The 22,597-nt window shown below is 42.6% G+C and overlaps 1 protein-coding gene across 1 annotated transcript in view; it reads left to right on the top strand.

Annotated features, from left to right (window-relative positions):
- Nucleotides 1–22,597, top strand: part of LOC125293352 (putative helicase mov-10-B.1) — a 29,109-nt gene that overhangs the window by 2,973 nt on the left and 3,539 nt on the right. Inside the window, 16 exon segments of the mRNA XM_048241219.1 lie at nucleotides 1,840–1,938; nucleotides 2,001–2,030; nucleotides 2,680–2,848; nucleotides 3,610–3,764; nucleotides 5,088–5,261; nucleotides 6,658–6,805; nucleotides 7,845–8,006; nucleotides 8,304–8,401; nucleotides 9,220–9,317; nucleotides 9,750–9,848; nucleotides 10,012–10,117; nucleotides 12,134–12,179; nucleotides 12,181–12,252; nucleotides 12,616–12,810; nucleotides 16,773–16,847; nucleotides 16,982–17,107. Coding sequence (XP_048097176.1) covers nucleotides 1,840–1,938; nucleotides 2,001–2,030; nucleotides 2,680–2,848; nucleotides 3,610–3,764; nucleotides 5,088–5,261; nucleotides 6,658–6,805; nucleotides 7,845–8,006; nucleotides 8,304–8,401; nucleotides 9,220–9,317; nucleotides 9,750–9,848; nucleotides 10,012–10,117; nucleotides 12,134–12,179; nucleotides 12,181–12,252; nucleotides 12,616–12,810; nucleotides 16,773–16,847; nucleotides 16,982–17,107 — 1,852 coding nt within the window.

The raw sequence follows: 22,597 nt of genomic DNA, 5'->3' as shown, positions 1-22,597 counted from the left end.
GTGTGCTGTTGTTGTTATTGTGCTTTGTTGTCTCTGACTCTGTGTCCTCTGTGTTAGTGTGCTGTTGTTGTTATTGTGCTTTGTTGTCTCTGACTCTGTGTCCTCTGTGTTAGTGTGCTGTTGTTGTTAGTATGCTTTGTTGTCTCTGACTCTGTGTCCTCTGTGTTAGTGTGCTGTTGATGTCTTTGCTCTGTACCCATGTCCCATGTTGTATTTTCTTTGTCTTTTTAAAAAAAAAATTGCTGCCATCTTGACCAGGACTCCCTGGCAGAAGAGACATTGTGTCTCAATGGGACCTTCCTGGTAAAATAAAGGTTTAAATAAAAAAAAAACAATAAATAAAAAAAACCAATTAGGTGTTAATTAATATTACTACCTAGGTCGAAGTACTCCCAAGTGCTATTGCGCCAGACATTGTAGTTCTCCTGTTTATTCACTTGGAAAATCGTCATGTTTCAAGTTGTGTGACCTTACACATTTTTATCAACTACTTGTGCAACTGTATTTACGTAGGGAAAACGTGGATGTGTTTGATTAATGCCATCTTACTCCCTCTATGGCTACGGCAGAGCCAGCTAGCATAGCAACATGCTAACACATTCGCGCTGTGCGCCAAAGCGTTTGAGTGCACATACCGACGCGGGAGAGGTATGACTCAACTCGTGAAAGTTAAGGTAAGAACATATATTACTTCTGATTTTGGGTGGCGTGTTCCTTTAAGATTTGAAAACAGATCATATATATATAATGTATATAATGTAATATATATGTATCAAAAAGCGCTGATAACTTCAGGTGCACACGTCTCATGCTTTAATCCCTGTCACTGACATAAATAAGCTGCTTTCAGACAAAGGTGTGTGTGTGTGTGTGTGTACATGTAGCTGCTTTTAGACATAGGTGTAAGTCTGCATGTTCTGCGGTTGTCAAGCGGTTGGGTTGTCTGAACAACATATCCTGACATGTGGAACTCCGAACTTAGTCGGCTCTTACACTACTCTCCTCCTAGTATTTCCAACAGACATTATGTAAATTACCTTGTGTCTTAACAAAGCGAAGAACATGCAGGGATTCTGTTCATGTGCGTTGTTATGGCAGCAGATCCAGTATCTGTTTCATTCCAGAAGCACTTGTGGAAAGTAATGGACGCGTGCAAAACATGAATTCAGCAAAGAATGTCTTTATCTATAAAAATGTCATCCAGTTTCCAGTATCAAAAGGCAATAAACAAAGGTTCTTAATATCACAATTTGTCAATCTTATTCCCTACTGAGCACAGCAAGCACGGTCAAAAAACGGTGTTTATCCGTGCTTCTTCGATCCTTCTAACTAACGCTCTCTTCCAATTCGTCTTTACGCGTGGGTACCAAACTAAAAATAGTCTTTATTATTTTCACATTGGCATTAACTTAAATTGGCATCATTCTTTCCATGAAATAATGAGGAAATACACACGATCTTAATACAAATTGAAAAAAATATGAAATATTTTTCTATGGCTCTAACCTGCGTGTTCATCCACGTTCATCCTGTTTAACCACGCAGAGATTCTGTTCATGTGCGTTGATGCCGTTCACAGATAATGTCCGCATGAAAGCATCATATCTGAATGACCAGAAGGGTCGGACATCCGTTTGATAAAGATCGGCATATAGTGCGGAGGACATGTCTGAAAACAGCTATAGACTCCTCAGACCAAACCAGGGCTGTTTCTAAGTCAGCTCTGGTTGAGGTTCTATGTTCCGTGTCTCTTGGTTTTAGAGTCAGCTCTGGGGTTCTGTGTTCCGTGTCTCTTGGTTTTAGAGTCAGCTCTGATTGGGGTTCTGTGTTGTCTCTTAGTTTTGTGGTCCAGAACCTGAAACAAGTGCTGATTTTGGAGAGCTATGACATTCCCCTCTACATCGATGACCTGATCTCCTACATGACTCAGAGCAGAAGGGCCTCCATGGATCTACACCCTGAAGTAAGTCATTAGGATCCACCATGACTCAGAGCAGAAGGGCCTCCATGGGCAAGGTCTACACCCTGAAGTAAGTCATTAGGATCCACCATAACTTATCTCTTCACAAGGTCTACACCCTGAAGTAAGTCGTTAGGATCCACCATAACTTATCTCCTCACAAGGTCTACACCCTGAAGTAAGTCATTAGGATCCACCATCACTTATCTCCTCACATCTTCTTCTGTATGATGCAATGGGCGGACATACAGAAGGCTATTACACATGTATTAACAACATGTATTGGTCATATAATTGTTCTCATGTCAGAAACCCTGACATCAAACTTAATTTTGTATTGTATTGAGTTCAAGCCAAATCTGACTGTTGGGGGAAAACATATTTGCATATGCCGTTTGTTGATATGTTTGCTAATATCGTAAGTATGATATAAGTGCGTATAAGGAGTATGACTGTGTGTGATAAGGTTTGTGTGCGACTACTGAAGCACTGAATTGCATAATACTAAGGTATGTGGTTAAAGGTCAGTTGATTGATTTGCATTAAAGGCAGGTACATGAGCATTATATGCACTTATCAAACATTGAATTAAACTTATCAAATCTCAAATTAGCTGACATTAAAGTATGTAAGCTGTAACACCATATTACTGCATTACTGCACATACATTAATTAAATTATAAACTATTGTTGTTGTTGTTGTTGTTGTTTGTTGTCAGAGCGCTGCTGGAGTCTCCTTTGAGCTTTGAGAACTACACGGAACGCTTCCAGGTGCTTCTGCAGCTGGAGGAGACTCAGATGCAGGTGGACATCCGGACGTACGACATGCAGGACGCTAAGATGGACAGAGACCCCAACAACAAGAACAACAAACTGCTGGTGCTCAAGGTACTAGATGATGCTGACACCGACATCACCTCACAATATCACATTACAGCATCTGGAGGTTACTGTGCATTAAATGCCATCAGTGGTACAATATCACATTACAGCATCTGGAGGTTACTGTGCATTAAATGCCATCAGTGGTCCAATATCACAACACAGCATCTGGAGGTTACTGAGCATTAAATGCCATCAGTGGTCCAATATCACAACACAGCATCTGGAGGTTACTGAGCATTAAATGCCATCAGTGGTCCATGTCACTGTGCCATTACTCCTACACATTGCACATACAGTACACCCAAACACCTTTCTGCAAATACAAACACCTTCTGGAGATGGTATGCATGCCAGAGCCAGGCCAGAATGTGTTGGTTACCCAGCGCAAACTAAACAACTGTAAATCAAAAAACAGCATTATAGTATAGAGTTCAGAGACAGTGTCAGGACTAGATGAATCATCTAAGATAGATCATCTAGGTGGTGTAAGATGGAGTATCTGGGTGTTGTAAGATGGAGTAGATGGAGTATCTGGGTGGTTTAAGATGGAGTATCTGGGTGGTGTAAGATGGAGTATCTGGGTGGTGTAAGATGGAGTATCTGGTGGTGTAAGATGGAGTAGATGGGTATCTGGTGGTGTAAGATGGAGTATCTGGTGGTGTAAGATGGAGTATCTGGGTGGTGTAAGATGGAGTAGATGGAGTATCTGGTGGTGTAAGATGGAGTATCTGGGTGGTGTAAGATGGATTTTTGTCTCTTCACAGGTGCCTGGTGTTGCAGAGAACCGACCCTCTGTCCTCAGGGGTGACCACCTCCTGGTCATCAAGTCCAAAGAGCGCCACCTAGTGCCCGTAACCCAACACAAGGGCTATGTGCACCGTGTGGAGTGGGATCAGGTCAAGCTGGGATTCGGGTCAAAGTAAGATGACTTACTTTGTAAGATACAGAGACTAGTTTTGGAGACTTTTGTTTACATTTTATTTTACTTTTATTCACTATAATTTACTATTTGTTGTTTTTGTTTATGTAAATCAGCTTGAATTGTCTCTGTGTATCCTGCTATTATAGTCTGTTATAGTTAAAAGGTACTCTAAGCTATGTTACACGGTTTCTAAAAATGTTTTTGTCACATTCAGTAAACATCACCTCACCATCCGCTAGCTGCTTGTGTCCTGAATACACTGTAAAAAAAACGCGGCCTCAGTGGACAGTCCAGGCTCTAAAAACGGAAACAAAAACAACCTGGTCCAGCCTAGACCATAAAAACATAACAAACTGTTCCAGCCAATCACCGACGAGATGCGCATTTAGGAGAGTTTCAATTGCACAGGAGGGAGTAGCGAGCTAGCTCTCTGTTTTGTTTGAACATCAACAGAAGTGACCCAACCCAAGTTACCCAACATCGCTTAGAGCACCTTTAAGCAATAACCCCCGAGAGCCCGTAGGTTACACTGATTATAGAACGGCTAAGGGGGTTTTAGACTCAATAAGCCACTTGAGTCCGTACCGTAGGTTACACTGATTATAGAACGGCTAGCTAGGAGCCTATGGCTAGGAGACATTGTTAGGCACGACACGCAAGCAGAGTCTAAAACCCCCTTAGCCGTTCTATAATCAGTGTAACCTACGGTACGGACTCAAGTGGCTTATTGAGTCTAAACCCAGCATGCCGCTTTAGAATTTCTATAATCAGTGTAATCTGGACTTCAGTGGCTTATTGCTTTTCAAATTGGTTACTACAACATGGGGTTGTGCTGGATTATACAGTACAACTGCATCGAACACAATTCAGCCAATCATAATTAAGGACCGGAACTACAGTATGCGTTTTAGAATTTGTGTTACTATTACTGCTGCTACTGCTGCTGCTGCTGCTACTACTGCTACTACTACTGCTGCTACTGCTACTGCTACTGCTACTACTGCTGCTGCTACTACTGCTGCTGCTACTGCTACTGCTGCTACTGCTGCTGCTGCTACTGCTACTACTGCTACTGCTGCTGCTGCTGCTGCTGCTACTGCTGCTGCTGCTACTGCTGCTGCTGCTGCTGCTACTACTGCTACTGCTGCTGCTGCTGCTGCTACTACTGCTGCTACTGCTGCTACTGCTGCTGCTACTGCTGCTGCACTGCTACTACTGCTGCTGCTGCTGCTGCTACTGCTGCTGCTACTACTGCTACTACTGCTGCTGCTGCTGCTGCTGCTGTTGCGTCTGACCCCCTCCTTGTCCCCCTCTGTCCAGGCTGCTGAGGGACTTTGTGGACGGCATGGGCTTTGATGTGGAGTTCACTGTAAACCGGCTGCCCATCAGGCTCCAGCACAGAGCAGTGGAGCTGGCTACGGAACACCACCTACGTGACCTGCTCTTCCCCACGGGGGCAAAGGTCGCGACCCCTGCAGAGCTGCCCAATCTGAGGTCAGTTACTGTAAGGACAACACAACACGCCTAATGATTCTTTGGGCATATACTGTATCACTGATGAGAACAGGTGAAGTGAATCACTAGTCTGGATGAGCATTTAGTAAAAAATATGTTAATGCGTAAATATAAATCCTTATTCCACTGCTTGGTTGAATTTCCCATTGTCCTACATAATTTAGAACGACCATTAACCATATGTTATCTGCACACCTATGAAGTAGATCCATTTTTTTGGCCGCATCACACTTGTATATTAATTCGCCGAACTCGTTGTGAAGTTTAAATGAACTGTCACGTTGCATCCGAGCTGTAAAATGCAGACGTTCAGAACATGGCAACATTGTAGCATATGATGGAGGTGGCTTTTAGCTAGATGGATGACAGCAGGCTAAGTAGGCCTAAAATAGCGATGTTTCAAAGCTAAAGTTCATCAGAATCTTGGGATAGAACGGGAGAGATAGAACTAACGACTGGCCTTTGGCTGTAGCAACCATCCATTTAGAACTAGTAACGGCAGTTTGTCCTGCAAGTTGAGAAATTAGTTGATATGTGTTGGAAGAAAGTAGTTCTACAAACAAGACAAGTTTTAGCGATTAAAACGGGAACAGGAAATGAACACAACGCAAGTGGCAACAGTGGAATAAGCGGGATAATGGACTCCACGGTGGTCTGTTCACAGATTAATGCTTCGCGACGGGGGCCGTTTTACAACCTCGACCGTGCATTAATTTCTGTGAACAGATCATCATGGAGTCCATTATCCCTTACTTAGCTGTGTATGTATATACTCAGGAGATGTTTTTTCTTACATAGATAGATAGATAGATAGATAGAACATATCCAACAGTAGAGGTCTAATGGATAGGGATATCTCTGTGTGTGTGTGTGTGTGTGTGTGTGTGTGTGTGTGTGTGTGTGTGTGATGTGTGCGTGCATGTGTGTGTGTGTGTGTGTGTGTGTGTGTGTGTGTGTGTGTACTAAGTGTGTGTGTGTGTGTGTTTGTGTGTGTACTAAGTGTGTATGTGTGTGTGATCTGTTTGTGTGTATACTAAGTGTGTGTGTGTGTGTGTGTGTGTGTGTGTGTGTGTGTGTGTGTGTGATGTGTTTGTGTGTGTACTAAGTGTGTGTGTGTGTGAGAGATCTGTTTGTGTATATACTAAGTGTGTGTGGGTGTGTGTGTGTGTGTGTGATGTGTTTGTGTGTGTACTAAGTGTGTGTGTGTGTGTGTGTGTTTGTGTGTGTACTAAGTGTGTGTGTGTGTGTGTGATCTGTTTGTGTGTATACTAAGTGTGTGTGTGTGTGTGTGTGTGTGTGTGTGTGTGTGTATGTGTAATAAGTGTGTGTGTGTGATCTGTTTGTGTATATACTAAGTGTGTGTGTGTGTGTCCAGGCTGCGTGACCGTAAGCTGGAGAGCAACAGTGAGCAGTACAGTGCTGTGAAGAGCATAGTGGCCGGAGTGTCCAGACCAGCTCCTTACCTGCTGTTCGGACCACCTGGGACCGGCAAGACCGTCACCGTCGTGGAGGCCATCAAACAGGTGTGTGTGTGTGTGTGTGTGTGTGTGTGTGTGTGTGTGTGTGTGTGTGTGTGTGGACAAGCAAGACCGTCACCGTCGTGGAGGCCATCAAACAGGTGTGTGTGTGTGTGTGTGTGTGTGTGTGTGTGTGTGTGTGTGTGTGTGTGTGTGTGGACAAGCAAGACAGTCACCATTGTGGCGGCCATCAAACAGGTGTGTGTGTGTGTGTGTTTGTGTGGAATGGCACAACCCTCACCATTGTGGCGGCCATGAAACAGGTAAAGGAATATGGCCAGCTATAGAGTGATGCAACAGCAGAACCACAGAGTGAAACAGAACAGTGATGCTGAAACAGAACCATAGAACCATAGAGTGATGCTGAAACAGAACCATAGAGTGATGCTGAAACAGAACCATAGAGTGATGTTGAAACAGAACCATAGAGTGTGATGTTGAAACAGAACCATAGAGTGATGCTGAAACAGAACCATAGAGTGATGTTGAAACAGAACCACAGAACCATAGAGTGATGCTAAAAAAGAGCCGTAGAGTGATGCTGAAACACACAGTGATATAAAACATACGAGCGATGTGAAGTCATGAGGAGCTCATTTGTTTTTTAACTATGACTGGGTTTGCTTGTAATGTCAACTAAGGCATGACATTATTTGATTTGGTTACCTGTTTGCCCAGGTGAGCTTTAGGCAGGTGAGATCTTGCCGTGCCAGTAGTGGGTGACTCACCTGTTTGGTAATGATAATGTGGTGCAGGGAGTTCACCTGGTTGGACTGGTCACAGTGCTGTGTTCTACAGGACGGGAGTGTGAGTTTATTTGAGTTGGACTGGTCACAGTGCTGTGTTCTACAGGACGGGAGTGTGAGTTTATTTGAGTTGGACTGGTCACAGTGCTGTGTTCTACAGGACGGGAGTGTGAGTTTATTTGAGAACAACACGGTTAGTGGAGCCACAAGATGAAGAGGTTGTGAACACATATAACACATTATAATAAATCCATAAAATGTCCTTAAAATTTCTGTGTGTGTGTGTGTGTCCTCCATAGCTGTATGATTCTCCCTCCTGCTCCCACATCCTGGCATGTGCTCCGTCTAACAGCGCTGCTGATCTGCTGTGTGAGAAGATTCTGGAACACGCTGACCAACACCAGGTCTACCGCCTCTACGCCAGCAGCAGGGACCCTCGCTTCATACCTCTGGCTGTCCTGGTCAGTTGAGTGTGTGTGCGTGTGTGTGTGATAGTGATGCATGTCATCTCTTTAGATAAATGTGTGTGTGTGTGTGTGTGTGTGTGTGTGTGCAATACTACTACAACTATTTACTAATAGTAACAGTTGCAATACTGTGTGTGTGTCTGTGTGTGTGTGTGAGTGTGTGTGTGTGTGTTACTGTGATTTGGTGAAGGACATGAGAATCTCCATCTGGTGCACTTCTCATATGCAAAGGCCAGATTGTGCCAGTTTCTCACATATGTGTTTTTGTGTGTGTGTGTGTGTTGACCACAGGAATGCTGTAACTTTCACGGTGATGACATTGTGTTTCCCTCCAAAGAGGTGTTATTGGAGTACAAGATCCTGGTGACCACTGTGGTGACAGCTGGACGGTGAGGAAACATGGCCACCGCCAGGGAACCTCTGCTCAGAACAGAGGCTGTATCGTGGGGCATCTACCTTAGAGCATCTCTGCTCAGAACAGAGGCTGTATCGTGGGGCATCTACCTTAGAGCATCTCTGCTCAGAACAGAGGCTGTATCGTGGGGCATCTACCTTAGAGCATCTCTGCTCAGAACAGAGGCTGTATCGTGGGGCATCTGTCTCTTAGAGCATCTCTGCTCAGAACAGAGGCTGTATCTTGGGGCATCTGTCTCGTAGAGTATCTGTGCTCAGAACAGTTGGTTGTCGAGTCGTTTTCCCGAGCTGTTAACTAGAAGTTGCCAATAGAATGCCCCCTGTTGTTGTATCCCGACTCGTCGACTCGCTCAAACCCTGTTTACCCTGAGTTCAAAATGGCTGCAACCATTAACAGTAAATGAGAGCCATAAAGACACTGTTTATTAGCAGTCCGATTTGTCCAATTTGTATCTCATTCAATCTAACTGTAGGTTACTAATGCTCCTCCTGCAGTTCCGTGTGAATCTAACTGTAGGTTATACAGTATATCTGTAGGTTATATATGTATATACAGTATATCTGTAGGTTGTACAGTATATCTGTAGGTTATATATGTACAGTATATATCTGTAGGTTATATATGTATATATCTGTAGGTTGCTAATGCTCGCCTTCTCCGGCATCGGTGCAACAAAACCTTTTCTTTAGCCACACCTTATTTTCAAATGTTTAATTTGCCTAAGGAGGTTTCTAGCGTTGACCACAAGTCATTTTACATGTGTGTGTGTGTGTGTGTATTTTCACCTTACAGGCTTGTAAGTGGCGGTCTACATAAGGGCCACTTTAGTCACATATTTATAGATGAGGCTGGTCATGCCCCTGAGCCAGAGGTCATGATCCCTGTGGCAGGTAAGCACTAAAGGACTCTGGGTAATGTAGTCCCGAGCCTGATTAATGGATAATGTGGTCATTATGTGCATGTGTATATGCTCCTTGTAAACTGTGGTGTCTACGTAAATTATATAAAGCATGCTTTTTCTCATCGTCAGGGTTACTGGACCCCGAGTGTGTGTGAGGTGTGTGTATGTCAGGTCTATGACGTGTGTGTTTTCTCGTCATCAGGGTTACTGGACCCCGAGTGTGTGTGAGGTGTGTGTATGTCAGGTCTATGACGTGTGTATTTTCTCGTCATCAGGGTTACTGGACCCCGAGTGTGTGTGAGGTGTGTGTATGTCAGGTCTATGACGTGTGTATTTTCTCGTCATCAGGGTTACTGGACCCCGAGTGTGTGTGAGGTGTGTATATGTCAGGTCTATGACGTGTGTGTTTTCTCATCGTCAGGGTTACTGGACCCTAAGTCGGGTCAGCTGGTTCTGGCTGGAGACCCTAAACAGCTGGGCCCCATCCTCAGATCACCCATCGCCAAGAAACACGGCCTGGGTGAGTCTGTGTGTGTGTGTATGTGTGTGTGTGTGTGTGCGTGTGTGTGTGTGAGAGAGAGAGACCTCCTGGGTTTGTATGACAGAGAGAGAGAGATAGTTGTGTTTGTGTACAGACAGTTGTGATTGAGTGTGTGTGTGTGTGTGTGTGTGTGTGTTTGTAGAGCTGTCTCTGCTGGAGAGGTTGATGAAACACAACCCTCTGTACCAGAAGGATGAGACAGGCCACTACAACAGCCGCTACGTCACCAAACTACTGCTCAACTACAGGTGTCCCCCCACACACACACACACACACACAAATGCACAAACACACACTGCCAACTGAGGGTAAACTTTATTGTTATTTTCAAAATAACACAAAAATGCGTGATAAATGCATAGAGAGGTACTGTATGACACAAAACTCCCCTGTAGAGGTCTGACACAAAATCTCCCCTATAGAGGTATGACAAAAAAACTCCTACAATGTACAGTATGCCCAATGAATGGGCAGCAGATGTATTCATACCCTATGTGTTATGAATGTGCAGCAGATGTACTCATACCCTGTGTGTTATGAATGGCAGCAGATGTACTCATACTCTATGTGTTATGAATGGCAGCAGATGTACTCATACACTATGTGTTATGAATGGAAGCAGATGTACTCACACTCTATGTGTTATGAATGGCAGCAGAGTAGAGGGGAGGGGAAGACATGGCTTAGTTGGTTGGTTGGTTGATAGATAGATAGATAGATAGATAGATAGATAGATAGATACTGTAGATAGATACTTTATTGATCCCCAGGGGAAATTCAAGGTCTTAGCAGCAGCATACATACAACACAAACACATCCTTTAACAGCAGAAGAGTAATTAAAGTATATAATATAAAAAAACACAACTAAGCAGTAAGGACAGTAGAAGATAAAGAATATGCTAAATATACTAAAATACAAATTATACTAACACTTAATACAATATATAAAAAAAATATATATATATAAATATACTAAAATACAAAATTACAAAATTACAAATTATACTAACACCTTAATCTAAATCAATTCTAAAAAACAGTATCCACATAGTGGTGATTAATAAATCAGAGGCTTTGCAATGACTGAGGCAGGGACTGAGCCTGTGATTCTCTGTGCATAGTAAGGTATGGTAAGGTGCTCTAAGGTGCTCTGTGTGAATGGTGGTAGTGCAATGGTGATAGTGGTCATGGTGATAGTGCAAATGAGTAAGTCAACAGTGCAACAATGCAGAAATAAAGTAAAGTAAAGTCTATATATCTATATATGTTGTCCCCGGGACGCAGAGCTAGAGGTCAGTAGTAATATGAATGTTGTTTGGAATGCCTCCTTCCAGGTCCCATGAGAGCATCCTAAATAGGGCTGTCACTTTACGTTCGAAAATCGATTGCACAATCGATTGGACCAAACAACACAAGTTTCGAAAACTAAAATAGGGAATCGATTTTAACCAAATATGTACACTATTAATTTTAAACAAATTAAACAAAATTCACAAACAAGAATATAAGAATATAAAAAGAATTCGAGTGCAGTAAGCATTTGCTAAAGCTAAAAAGAAAATTCCACCAATTTTACGTGCGAAACAGCTGTTTCAATAAGCTGCTGTGCTGCCTCGTGTTTTGCCAAAATGGAGGACAAGGCGATCAACCTGTGCTGACATGAGAGAGACTAGTGATAGACCCTAATAACTTGAGGGAGTTTGATGTAGAAGTGCCAGATTTTGGTATATCAAACTATGGAGAAGAACAAAGCGGTAGACTTTGCAAACTGTGCAATCGAAGTTCTATCGTGAGGGCTTAAATTTGTTTGACATTTCTAATCGTAAACACAGCTACGTTGAAGCCTGGTATGTTTGTCACTGATGTAATGGCAGTATACTCGGCTTATTGTTTTAGAGAATGAAGCACTCTTGTTTGTCATTGTGCCGCGAAACTTCCGTAATAAATCATCAGAAATATTGCTGGCTTGCGTCTAGAAGCGCCCTCTTCGCGTTAGATCCTAATGCCTGTTCTTTTTTGTGGATTGGCCTATATTTGGCGTTGAAAATGGAAACGTCTTTAGACATGAAAAATCGATTTTACAATTGATTCAATGAACACTTATGTCTCAAAAATCGAACAGGATTTTTTCACAAAAGTGACAGCCCTAATTCTAAAGATCCCTAACACACACACACACACACACACAGGCACACACACACAGGCACACACACACACACACACACACACACATATGAATGCTGTGTGATCTCCTCTCTGCAGGTCCCATAAGAGCATCCTGAAGATCCCTAACGATCTGTTCTATGGCCGGAGAGCTGGTGGCCAGTGCTGGTGAGATGTCCACCCACATGTACTGCACCTGGGAACACCTGCCCAAGCAGGTGGGGCTCTGACCATATGCAACCTGTTGCTCCTTCACCGAGTCTCTGTAGTTCAGAGTCAACGTTCCTTTCTTGTGTGTGTGTGTGTGTGTGTGTGTGTGTGTGTATGGTTGTGTGCGTGTGTGTGTGTGTGTGTGTGTGTGGTGTGTGTGTGTGTGTGTGTGTGTGTGTGTATGGTTGTGTGTGTGTGTGTGTGTGTGTGTGTGTGTATGTGTGTGTGGTGTGTGTTGTGTGTGTGTGTGTGTGTATGGTTGTGTGTGTGTGTGTGTATGGTTGTGTGTGTGTGTGTGTGTGTGTGTGTGGTTGTGTGTGTGTGTGTGTGTGTGTGTGTGTGTGTATGGTTGTGTGTGTGTGTCCCTTCAGAATTTCCCACTGATCTTCCATGGAGTAATAGGGAAGGATGAGAGGGAGGCCAACAGCCCGTCCTTCTTCAACCGCTCCGAGATCGACGTCGTCATGGGATACCTGAAGAAGCTGCTGCTGGAGGCCCAGGGCAAGAAGGGCGTGGCCCGCATCTCCCCCAAAGACATCGGCATCATCGCCCCCTACAGGAAACAGGTGTGTACTGCCTGAGTCTGTTTAGGCAACCCTTGCTGGTGTTAAACCCAACTGCTAAAAAATACTTGCTCAGCTCACTGTGCATTGACTAAAGTGACTATGTGACTAATAGTGGCTATGTGATTAATAGTGACTATGTGACTAATAGTGACTATGTGATTAATAGTGACTGTGTGACTAATAGTGGCTATGTGATTAATAGTGTCTATGTGACTAATAGTGACTATGTGACTATGTGACTAATAGTGGCTATGTGACTAATAGTGGCTATGTGACTATGTGACTAATAGTGGCTATGTGATTAATAGTGACTATGTGACTAATAGTGACTGATAGTGCCTATGTGACTAATAGTGACTATTAGTGACTATGTGACTAATAGTGGCTATGTGATTAATACTGACTATGTGACTAATAGTGCCTATATGACTATCTTACTAATAGTGACTATGTGACTAATAGTGACTAATAGTGCCTATGTGACTAATAGTGCCTATGTTACTAATAGTGACTATGTGACTAATAGTGGATATGTGACTAATAGTAGTGACTATGTGACTAATAGTGGCTATGTGACTAAAGTGACTATATGACTAAAGTGACTATATGACTAATAGTGACTATGTGGCTATGTGATTAATAGTGACTATGTGACTAATAGTGACTGATAGTGGCTATGTGACTAATAGTGACTATTTGACTAATAGTGACTATGTGACTAATAGTGACTAATAGCAGCTATGTGATTAATAGTGACTATGTGACTGATAGTGACTAAAGTGACTATGTGACTAATAGTGACTATGTGACTAATAGTGACTATATGACTAATAGTGGCTATGTGACTATGTGACTATGTGACTAAAAGTGACTATGTGACTAATAATGACTATGGTAATGGTAGGCATAAACAGAACGCTCAGGTGAGGCGAATGTCAATTATGTTTTCAAACAGTGGGATTGGCTCTTTAAAGGCCATGGCGGGACTTCCTGTTTCAGTAAGGGTAGGAGCAGGCTATGTGATTAATAGTGACTATGTGACTAATAGTGACTATATGACTAATAGTGACTGTGGCTATGTGATTAATAGTGACTATGTGACTAATATTGACTGATAGTGGCTATGTGACTAATAGTGACTATGTGACTAATAGTGACTAATAGCGGCTATGTGATTAATAGTGACTAATAGCGGCTATGTGATTAATAGTGACTATGTGACTGATAGTGATAGTGACTATGTGACTAATAGTGACTATGTGACTATGTGACTAATAGTGGCTATGTGACTAATAGCGGCTATGTGACTAATAGTGGCTATGTGACTAAAGTGACTATGTGACTAATAGTGACTATGGTAATGGTAGGCATAAACAGAACGCTCAGGTGAGGTGAATGTCAATTATGTTTTCAAACAGTGGGATTGGCTCTTTTAAAGGCCATGACGGGACTTCCTGTTTCAGTAAGGGTAGGAGCAGGCTATGTGATTAATAGTGACTATATGACTAATAGTGACTATGTGGCTATGTGGCTATGTGACTAGGCTATGTGACTAATAGTGACTATGTGACTAATAGTGACTATGGTAATGGTAGGCATAAACAGAACGCTCAGGTGAGGCGAATGTCAATTATGTTTTCAAACAGTGGGATTGGCTCTTTAAAGGCCATGGCGGGACTTCCTGTTTCAGTGAGGATAGGAGCAGGCTATGTGATTAATAGTGACTATGTGAATAATAGTGGCTATGTGATTAATAGTGATTATGTGACTAATAGTGACTGATAGTGGCTATGTGACTAATAGTGACTAATAGCGGCTATGTGATTAATAGTGACTATGTGACTAATATTGACTGATAGTGGCTATGTGACTAATAGTGGCTATGTGATTAATAGTGACTATGTGACTGATAGTTACTAATAGTGACTATGTGACTAATAGTGACTATGTGACTAATAGTGGCTATGTGACTAAAGTGACTATGTGACTAATAGTGACTATGTGACTAATAGTGGCTATGTGACTAAAGTGACTATGTGACTAATAGTGACTATGTGACTAATAGTGACTATATGACTAATAGTGACTCTGTGGCTATGTGATTAATAGTGACTATGTGACTAATAGTGACTGATAGTGGCTATGTGCCTAATAGTGACTATGTGACTAATAGTGACTATGTGACTAATAGCGGCTATGTGATTAATAGTGACTATGTGACTAAAGTGACTATGTGACTAATAGTGACTATGTGACTAATAGTGACTATGTGACTAAAGTGACTATGTGACTAATAGTGACTATGTGACTAATAGTGGCTATGTGACTAAAGTGACTATGTGACTAATAGTGACTATGTGACTAATAGTGGCTATGTGATTAATACTGACTATGTGACTAATAGTGCCTATGTGACTAATAGTGACTATGGTAATGGTAGGCATAAACAGAACGCTCAGGTAAGGCGAATGTCAATTATGTTTTCAAACAGTGGGATTGGCTCTTTAAAGGCCATGGCGGGACTTCCTGTTTCAGTGAGGATAGGAGCAGGCTTCACTCAATTTGTCTATTTTTTAAACTTTAAGAGTGCTGGCCTGGATAGTTATACATAAAGGAAAGTAGGAGAGAGGCCGCACTATGCATATATACTCTTTTATTTGCACATACGTGCGTTTCGGCGTGTGCCTTCTTCAGTGTGCAACAAGGTAACAATGTAGCCCATCTTATATACCCACACCCATTAACACACCCATATGAACACCCGCCAATGCTGTTAAAGTGATACACATTCCAATAATGTCACTAACTGTTACCAGTGTAACTGTAGCATTGTTAGAGCTATTCTGATCAGTACGTTTGGTCATCAGGTCAGCACGTTGGATACTGCGTGCGCGCTCTAGACAATCACGCACCAAGTTATCTGTATAGCCCCTGTCAAGGAATCTTTGACAAAGTTCCCCACTTGTCGCTCAAATACTGTAATGGTCATAAACAGATCGCTCAGGTCAACAGAATGTCAATTATGTTTTTTTAAAACAGTGGGATTGGCTTTTTAAAGGCCATGGCCGGGACTTCCTGTTTAGTAAGGGTAGGAGCAGGCTGTTTCTTTGCTATAGATTTCAGTGACTATATGTCTACCTTCCTGACAAAACATCAAATGGCAAGACATTGTCATCATAAGGCAATGTGACTAATTGTGACTATGTGAGTGTTAGTGACTATGGTAATCAGTTGTTCTTTTAGGCATAAAAAAATATGTCATCAGGTACCTATACCAATGTCAGATGTTGTTTAAAAGGATTGTCGTTGTAAATGAAATCATGTTCGAATTTACCCATGAAAAGGTTGGAGTAATTAGGCGCCATGGGAGAACCCATGGCGGTACCTTGGGTTTGTAAGAAAAAACTGTTTTGAAACATGAAATAATTCTTTGTTAGAACTTAGCCAATGACAATAGGAACTCAGTATGTGACACTTGGTTTGTTTGTAGGTAATATCCTAAAGCCGATAGACCTGCATCATGCGGGATATTAGTATACAAGCTGGTCACATCCATAGAACACAAGATATCGGTTGCATTAACCTCTCCAATACTTGACAATTTTACCAGAAAGTCGGTGGTATCTTTTAGAAAGGATGGCAGGTTGTGCACTAAATCCTTTATGTGATGATCAACAAATTTAGACAAGGGCTCAGTCACAGATTGGTTCCCAGATACAATTGGACGGCCAGGGGGATTGTCCAGCCTTTTGTGAATTTTAGGCAAAGTGTAAAACACTGGTCTGTAGCAAGTATTTGTATTCATTTTCATCAATGATTGAGTCAGACACAGCTCTCTTGAGTATAGACTTCATTGTGGGATCACTGTGTAAGCGAGCATAAAAGTTAACGTCACCAAGGGACTTCCTGTTTCAAATGTGCCATGTTGGGTTTCCCCTGTCTAACGCTGTGATGCTCCGCAGGTGGAAAAGATAAGACAGGCCATCGAGAGACACGACAAAGAGCTGAAGAAGATTATGGGCATCGAGAACCTGAAGGTCGGTTGACCTTGAATGACCTCTGATGGGATGGTCCATGTGACCTTTTGTGACCTTATCTAATGTTGTTAAATGATTGTTAATTCCCACTGTATGTATGATGACCATAATTGTGTGTGTGTGTGTGTATGTAGGTGGGCTCAGTAGAAGAGTTTCAGGGACAGGAGAGAAGAGTGATTATTGTATCGTGTGTACGTAGCAGTGGAGAACACCTGACCTTCGACGAGAAGTTCAACATCGGCTTCCTCAAGAATGAGAAGGTGTGTGTGTGAGAGATAGATATGAGACATATGCTGTGTGTGTGTGAGAGAGAGATAGATATGAGACATATGCTGTGTGTGTGTGAGAGAGAGATAGATATGAGACATATGCTGTGTGTGTGTGAGAGAGAGATAGATATGAGACATATGCTGTGTGTGTGTGTGAGAGAGATAGATATGAGACATATGATATGTTGTGTGTGTGAGAGAGAGAGATAGATATGAGACATATGCTGTGTGTGTGTGTGTGAGAGAGATAGATATATGTTATGTGTGTGTGTGTGAGAGAGAGATATATGAGACATATGCTGTGTGTGTGTGTGAGAGAGAGAGAGATATGAGACATATGCTGTGTGTGTGTGTGTGTGTGTGAGAGAGAGATAGATATGAGACATATGCTGTGTGTGTGTGTGTGAGAGAGAGAGAGAGATATGAGACATATGCTGTGTGTGTGTGTGTGTGTGTGTGTGAGAGAGAGATATGAGACATATGCTGTGTGTGTGTGTGTGAGAGAGAGAGAGAGATATGAGACATATGCTGTGTGTGTGTGGTCAAAATTAATCCAAGACAACTGGTGTGAGACTGCAGCTTTATTCACGACGCCGGGAGAATGTTACCCACATGAAATGTCAAAGTAACAAGCCCACACATCTGTGGGTGAAGCCAACTCTTATACCTTACCCCACACCCATGGAAAATCACAAGTTGTCGCCCTCCATTAATCACTTAACCTTCTAGTATTTTAACAGAGATACGAAATGTTTACAACCCCACTTAACCATCTGGTGTTTTGACAAAGATAAGAAATGTTCATGACCCCACATCCTGGGGTTACCCAAATACGCTGATACAAGGGTTTAGTTAACTAAACATTCTAACCTAGGAGTTGCAAAAGACACAAGGGTCAGAGTAGGGTGATGGCAATTAGATTTCACTACATGTATGTAAGGTATACTAAACATTCAATGAGAGACATATAAAATTTATCCCACATATTCCCCCCTGTGGAGCTGTAAAGCTACATGTTTAATACAGTACTCTACATGTGTATATACTAACACAACTAGTCTAATTAACATTATATTTAAACCTACCAAACAATGATTAAAAGTCACTTCTAACAATTAATCAGATTATTGAAGTTCTAAATCTAAATTACAAAAGGAAAACAGAAAATGAAAAACACAGTTACATCATCATCATTTAAACCAGGTGCATACAGTCGGGTCAGACTCATTTGTACACTTCTTTTACTAACATGTTTCCTCTATCTCAGTATCTGGTGTTTCCCTAAATGGGAAGATGTCTTCATACATTCCAGTCGCAGTAACCGATACATAACTTGTCACTGTGGTCTGTCTGTTTAGAGCTCTAAATATACAAGCTAATGTGAACTTTCCTATAAGAAGTACTATAAGGACAACCACCACAGGGACAAGGAATGGTAATCCAATTCGTAACATTCCCATCAGGATGTTTGAGGCAGTTGTACCAAATCTTTTCTCAAAGTCCTCCAGAAACATATCAAAAGCAGTAAAGTGGAGGTGGATCTGGCACAGCTTTTCGGATGTCTTCAATATATTGGGTGATATTATTTGTACTCATCTGGCACTAGAAGCAACATGAGGTCTCAACAACCTGACACAAACCCCTTGCTCTGCTAACAACATATCTAGGGCCATTCTATGGGCTACTAGCTCAGTTAGCATATATTTTACTTCCTCATTCAGCATCAGAAAGAGCTGCTGCTGTTTTCATTAAGCTACACTTTGCAGGTGATAAGCTAGTCCGTTAATTTTTTTGTAAAGCTGCTACTACACCACCCAGAGAGAAAAAGGCCAACCCACAGTAGCTCCTTGTCCTGTCCATGGGTCTGCTATAACATATCCTTTCCAGTTACTCATACCTCCTGATGTATAAGTCATCTCTCTTTTCTCTCTATGGGTAAATCTAGTAGATTGTTTTTGATTAGAATATTTTCCATGTAAAATCCACATTGTAGGAGCAATAGCAGCTATGTAACAGGTTCCTACAGCATTAGGAGGCCAGTATGAATATGCCATTTTACCACACACCCAATACATGCCCATGGGAAGCGCAAAATTGAAGTTTGGACTTGGAACACTGCTATACCTTATGAGTGGAAAATAGTTCCCTCCCAGCCAAATCCCATGTTCACTTTGGCTATCAGCCGAATTAAGTTGATCATAATTTGCTTTGAGATAATATTGGCATTTACTATGTCCTAATTGTTTCCTTATCATTTTATCTTTGCCAGAGGACCAACAACAGACAAACACACAAAACCTTTAGTAGCAGGCACCTGCATAGTTTCTAAGTTCCATCCAGATACTCTCAAAGGAAATCCACTATTATTACAAACGGTATAAGGTTTTGCTGCTTGAGGTATTGCTTGTCCCTTTGTGATTGACACAGGCCAATAGTCTTTATACTTTGCATTTGCCTCAGAGTTAATCCACCCTAATTTTCTTTTTGACCACTCTCCTGTTTCATTTAACCACACTGAATCCATTAAGGTCAACATAACATTCAAGGATGAGCCATGCAAGAATTTCTCTATGTTTTCTAACCCTACTTCTGAAAGACATTTAGGGCTAGTACATAGTCTGGCGGCTGCACATACAGAGTCCTGTAAAGTGCGATATGGAAATACTCGCACCTGAAAAGATTTGTCTTGGCATACCCAACATGTGTCATTATTTCCTGTTAATGTTGTTTTGGCACGAAAGGCTAACTCACATACTTTATTGTTACCACACACTTCATCCTTAAGGGGAGGAAGTTATAACTTATAGATGAAGAATAAGCACAACAATCACCAACATCTCGTCTTCTCAGTTATTCAAAACCAAAATAAAAACCTAATCCTAGTCTTCAACAGCAGAGCTGACTTGGGTGGTTTAGTCCCTCCTCAGGTTACTGTCCAAATAAAATTAAATCAAAACAACAAACTTGTAACGTTTATCTAGCTAAACTGAGAAAGAATATTCTTATATGATGCTAGTGATATTTTATTAATCCTCTTCAAAGTATGTATTCTTCAGCCTATTGCAAAAGTGTGTTTTGTCAATCCTCTCGTGCAACCACGTGTTGGTTATGATACTCAGTTCAGTCCATGTATTGTTCGGATTCTTCACCACTCTACAGTGTGACAAATGGACCCAAGAGTCTCTATCCGCAATCCTCATGGCTGTAGGTGTCGCTAAGAACACTTGATCCGAATCCCCACCTCCCCCCCACGACCAACCCCTGTACCTGTCCTCTGCCAGCGTGAAGAGGACACAGCCACCATTAACCCACGCATAAAGCAGCAGGCCCAGACAACATACCAGGACGAGTGTTGAAGGACTGTGCAGAAGAGCTGAAGGATGTTTTACAGACATTTTCAACACCTCTCTGGAGCAAGCAGTCATCCCATCACTTTTCAAAACTGCCACCATCATACCCGTGCCAAAGAAATCATCACCATCATGCTTCAATGACTACCGTCCTGTAGCACTCACGCCCATAATCATGGAAGTGCTTGAGCGGCTAGTCATGTCACACATCAAAGCCACCCTACCCCCCACCCTGGACCCCTTCCAGTTTGCATAAATTGCCAAACGATCCACGGAGGATGCAATCTGCTCTGCCCTCCATCCAGCCCTCACCCACTTAGACAATAAAGACTCATATGTGAGAATGCTGTTCATAGACTTCAGTTCAGCATTCAATACCATAATACCTACAACAACTCATCAGCAAACTGGACAAGCTAGGATTCAGTACCTCCCTCTGCAACTGGCTGCTGGACTTCCTGTTGCAGAGACCACAAGCAATGCGTAGTCGGGACAACACTTCAAGCACTCTGACCCTGAGCACGGGGCCCTCAAGGGGTGTGCTCAGCCCCTGCTCTTCACACTGCTAACACATGACTGTACAACCACTCCACAGCTCAACCATCTGGTGAAGTTTGCGGGACGACACAACACTGGTGGGCCTCATCACTAAGGGCGATGGGGCTCACTACAGAGAAAAGTAGACCTGCTGGCTAAATGGTGCAAAGACAACAACCTCCTGCTAAATGTCAGCAAGACCAAGGAGATTGTTGTCAACTTTCAGAGAGGCCACAAACAACTGCCACCACTGTCCATCGGAATGGAGATGCTGTGGAGAGTGAGCAGCACAACATTTCTGGGGGTGCACATCAGCGGCGACCTCTCCTGGACCACCAACACAGCATCACTGGTGAAGAAAGCCCAGCAGCGCCTCTTCTTCTGTGGCAAATTGAAGAAGGCAAGTGCCACGCCTCCTGTCATGACTACATTCTACAGAGGGACCATCGGGAGCATCGTCTCAGCAGCATCACAGTGTGGGGTGGGCTGCACAGGATCAGAACAGGAAGACCCTCCATAGCACACTGTTAACACAGCTAAGAGGATCATTGGAGCACTCTCCCCTCCCTGCAGGACATTTACACCACCCGCCTCACCCATAAAAGCACTAATGATTGTCAAGGATACAACCCACCCTGCACACAAACTGTTCAGCCTCCTGCCCTCTGGGGCGGTACAGGAGCCTCCGCTCCGCACCCACCAGACTGGCAGTAGCTTCATCCACCAAGCAATCAGGATGCTGAACCTCTACCCACTCTCCCATCACTGACAGGCCCCCCCACCCACCAGCCAGCCAGGAACCTAGGATCCTGTCTGCCTAACCCCCTCCCCAACACCGCCCTGTGGAACTGCACTGTGACTGCGCGAAGCCCTAACGTGTTGCTGCTTCACATCAAGCCTGATATACTTGAAATTACTGCATACTGCATATCAATGTAAATATACAGGTCACACAAGCACAAGTTTAAACTTCATTTAACTGTTAAGACAATATAAATATACAACACAACTACCTTTATTTTTTTTTTTATATATGTCCTATATTTCTATTTTGATACATACATGTTCTAGATTTCAGTCTTGCACTTTAATTTAATGTTTATTGTCTATGACTATGTCTATAGTATGTCTATGTCTGTATTTAAAGCATGTCTATGTCTGCATGGGAAAGTAAGAAACGAAATTTCAATTCTTTGTATGACCAGTGCATGTAAAGAAATTGACAATAAAAGCCGACTTGACTTGATGGGGTTCCAGTGTCCTTTACAAATCTTTGATGAGTCTCCAGGAGCCTGGCTTGGCTGGGTGTGTCCTGGAAGTTTTTTGGAAGGGCAGAGGCCACCTGTTGGGAAACAGAAGACAGAGCAGCAATCAGTTCTCGCATGTAACCATTGTCCTATGTATATCTCTTAGGTTAGGTGGGATCCGGCAAGGGACGTCCGGTCAAAATCTCAAAAGGGCTAAACCCTGTAGATCTTGATGAACGGCCTCTGAGGTAGAGTAGAGCCAAAGGAAGAGCTGTCACCCAATCCATCCCTGTTGACACTATGATTTTAGTCAATTCTGTTGTGCCCCATCTAGGCACACCATCTCT

This window comes from Alosa alosa, chromosome 4 (genome assembly GCF_017589495.1).
Source record: "Alosa alosa isolate M-15738 ecotype Scorff River chromosome 4, AALO_Geno_1.1, whole genome shotgun sequence".
NCBI lineage: Eukaryota > Metazoa > Chordata > Actinopteri > Clupeiformes > Clupeidae > Alosa > Alosa alosa.
This window is presented reverse-complemented; position numbering and strand designations above follow the sequence as displayed.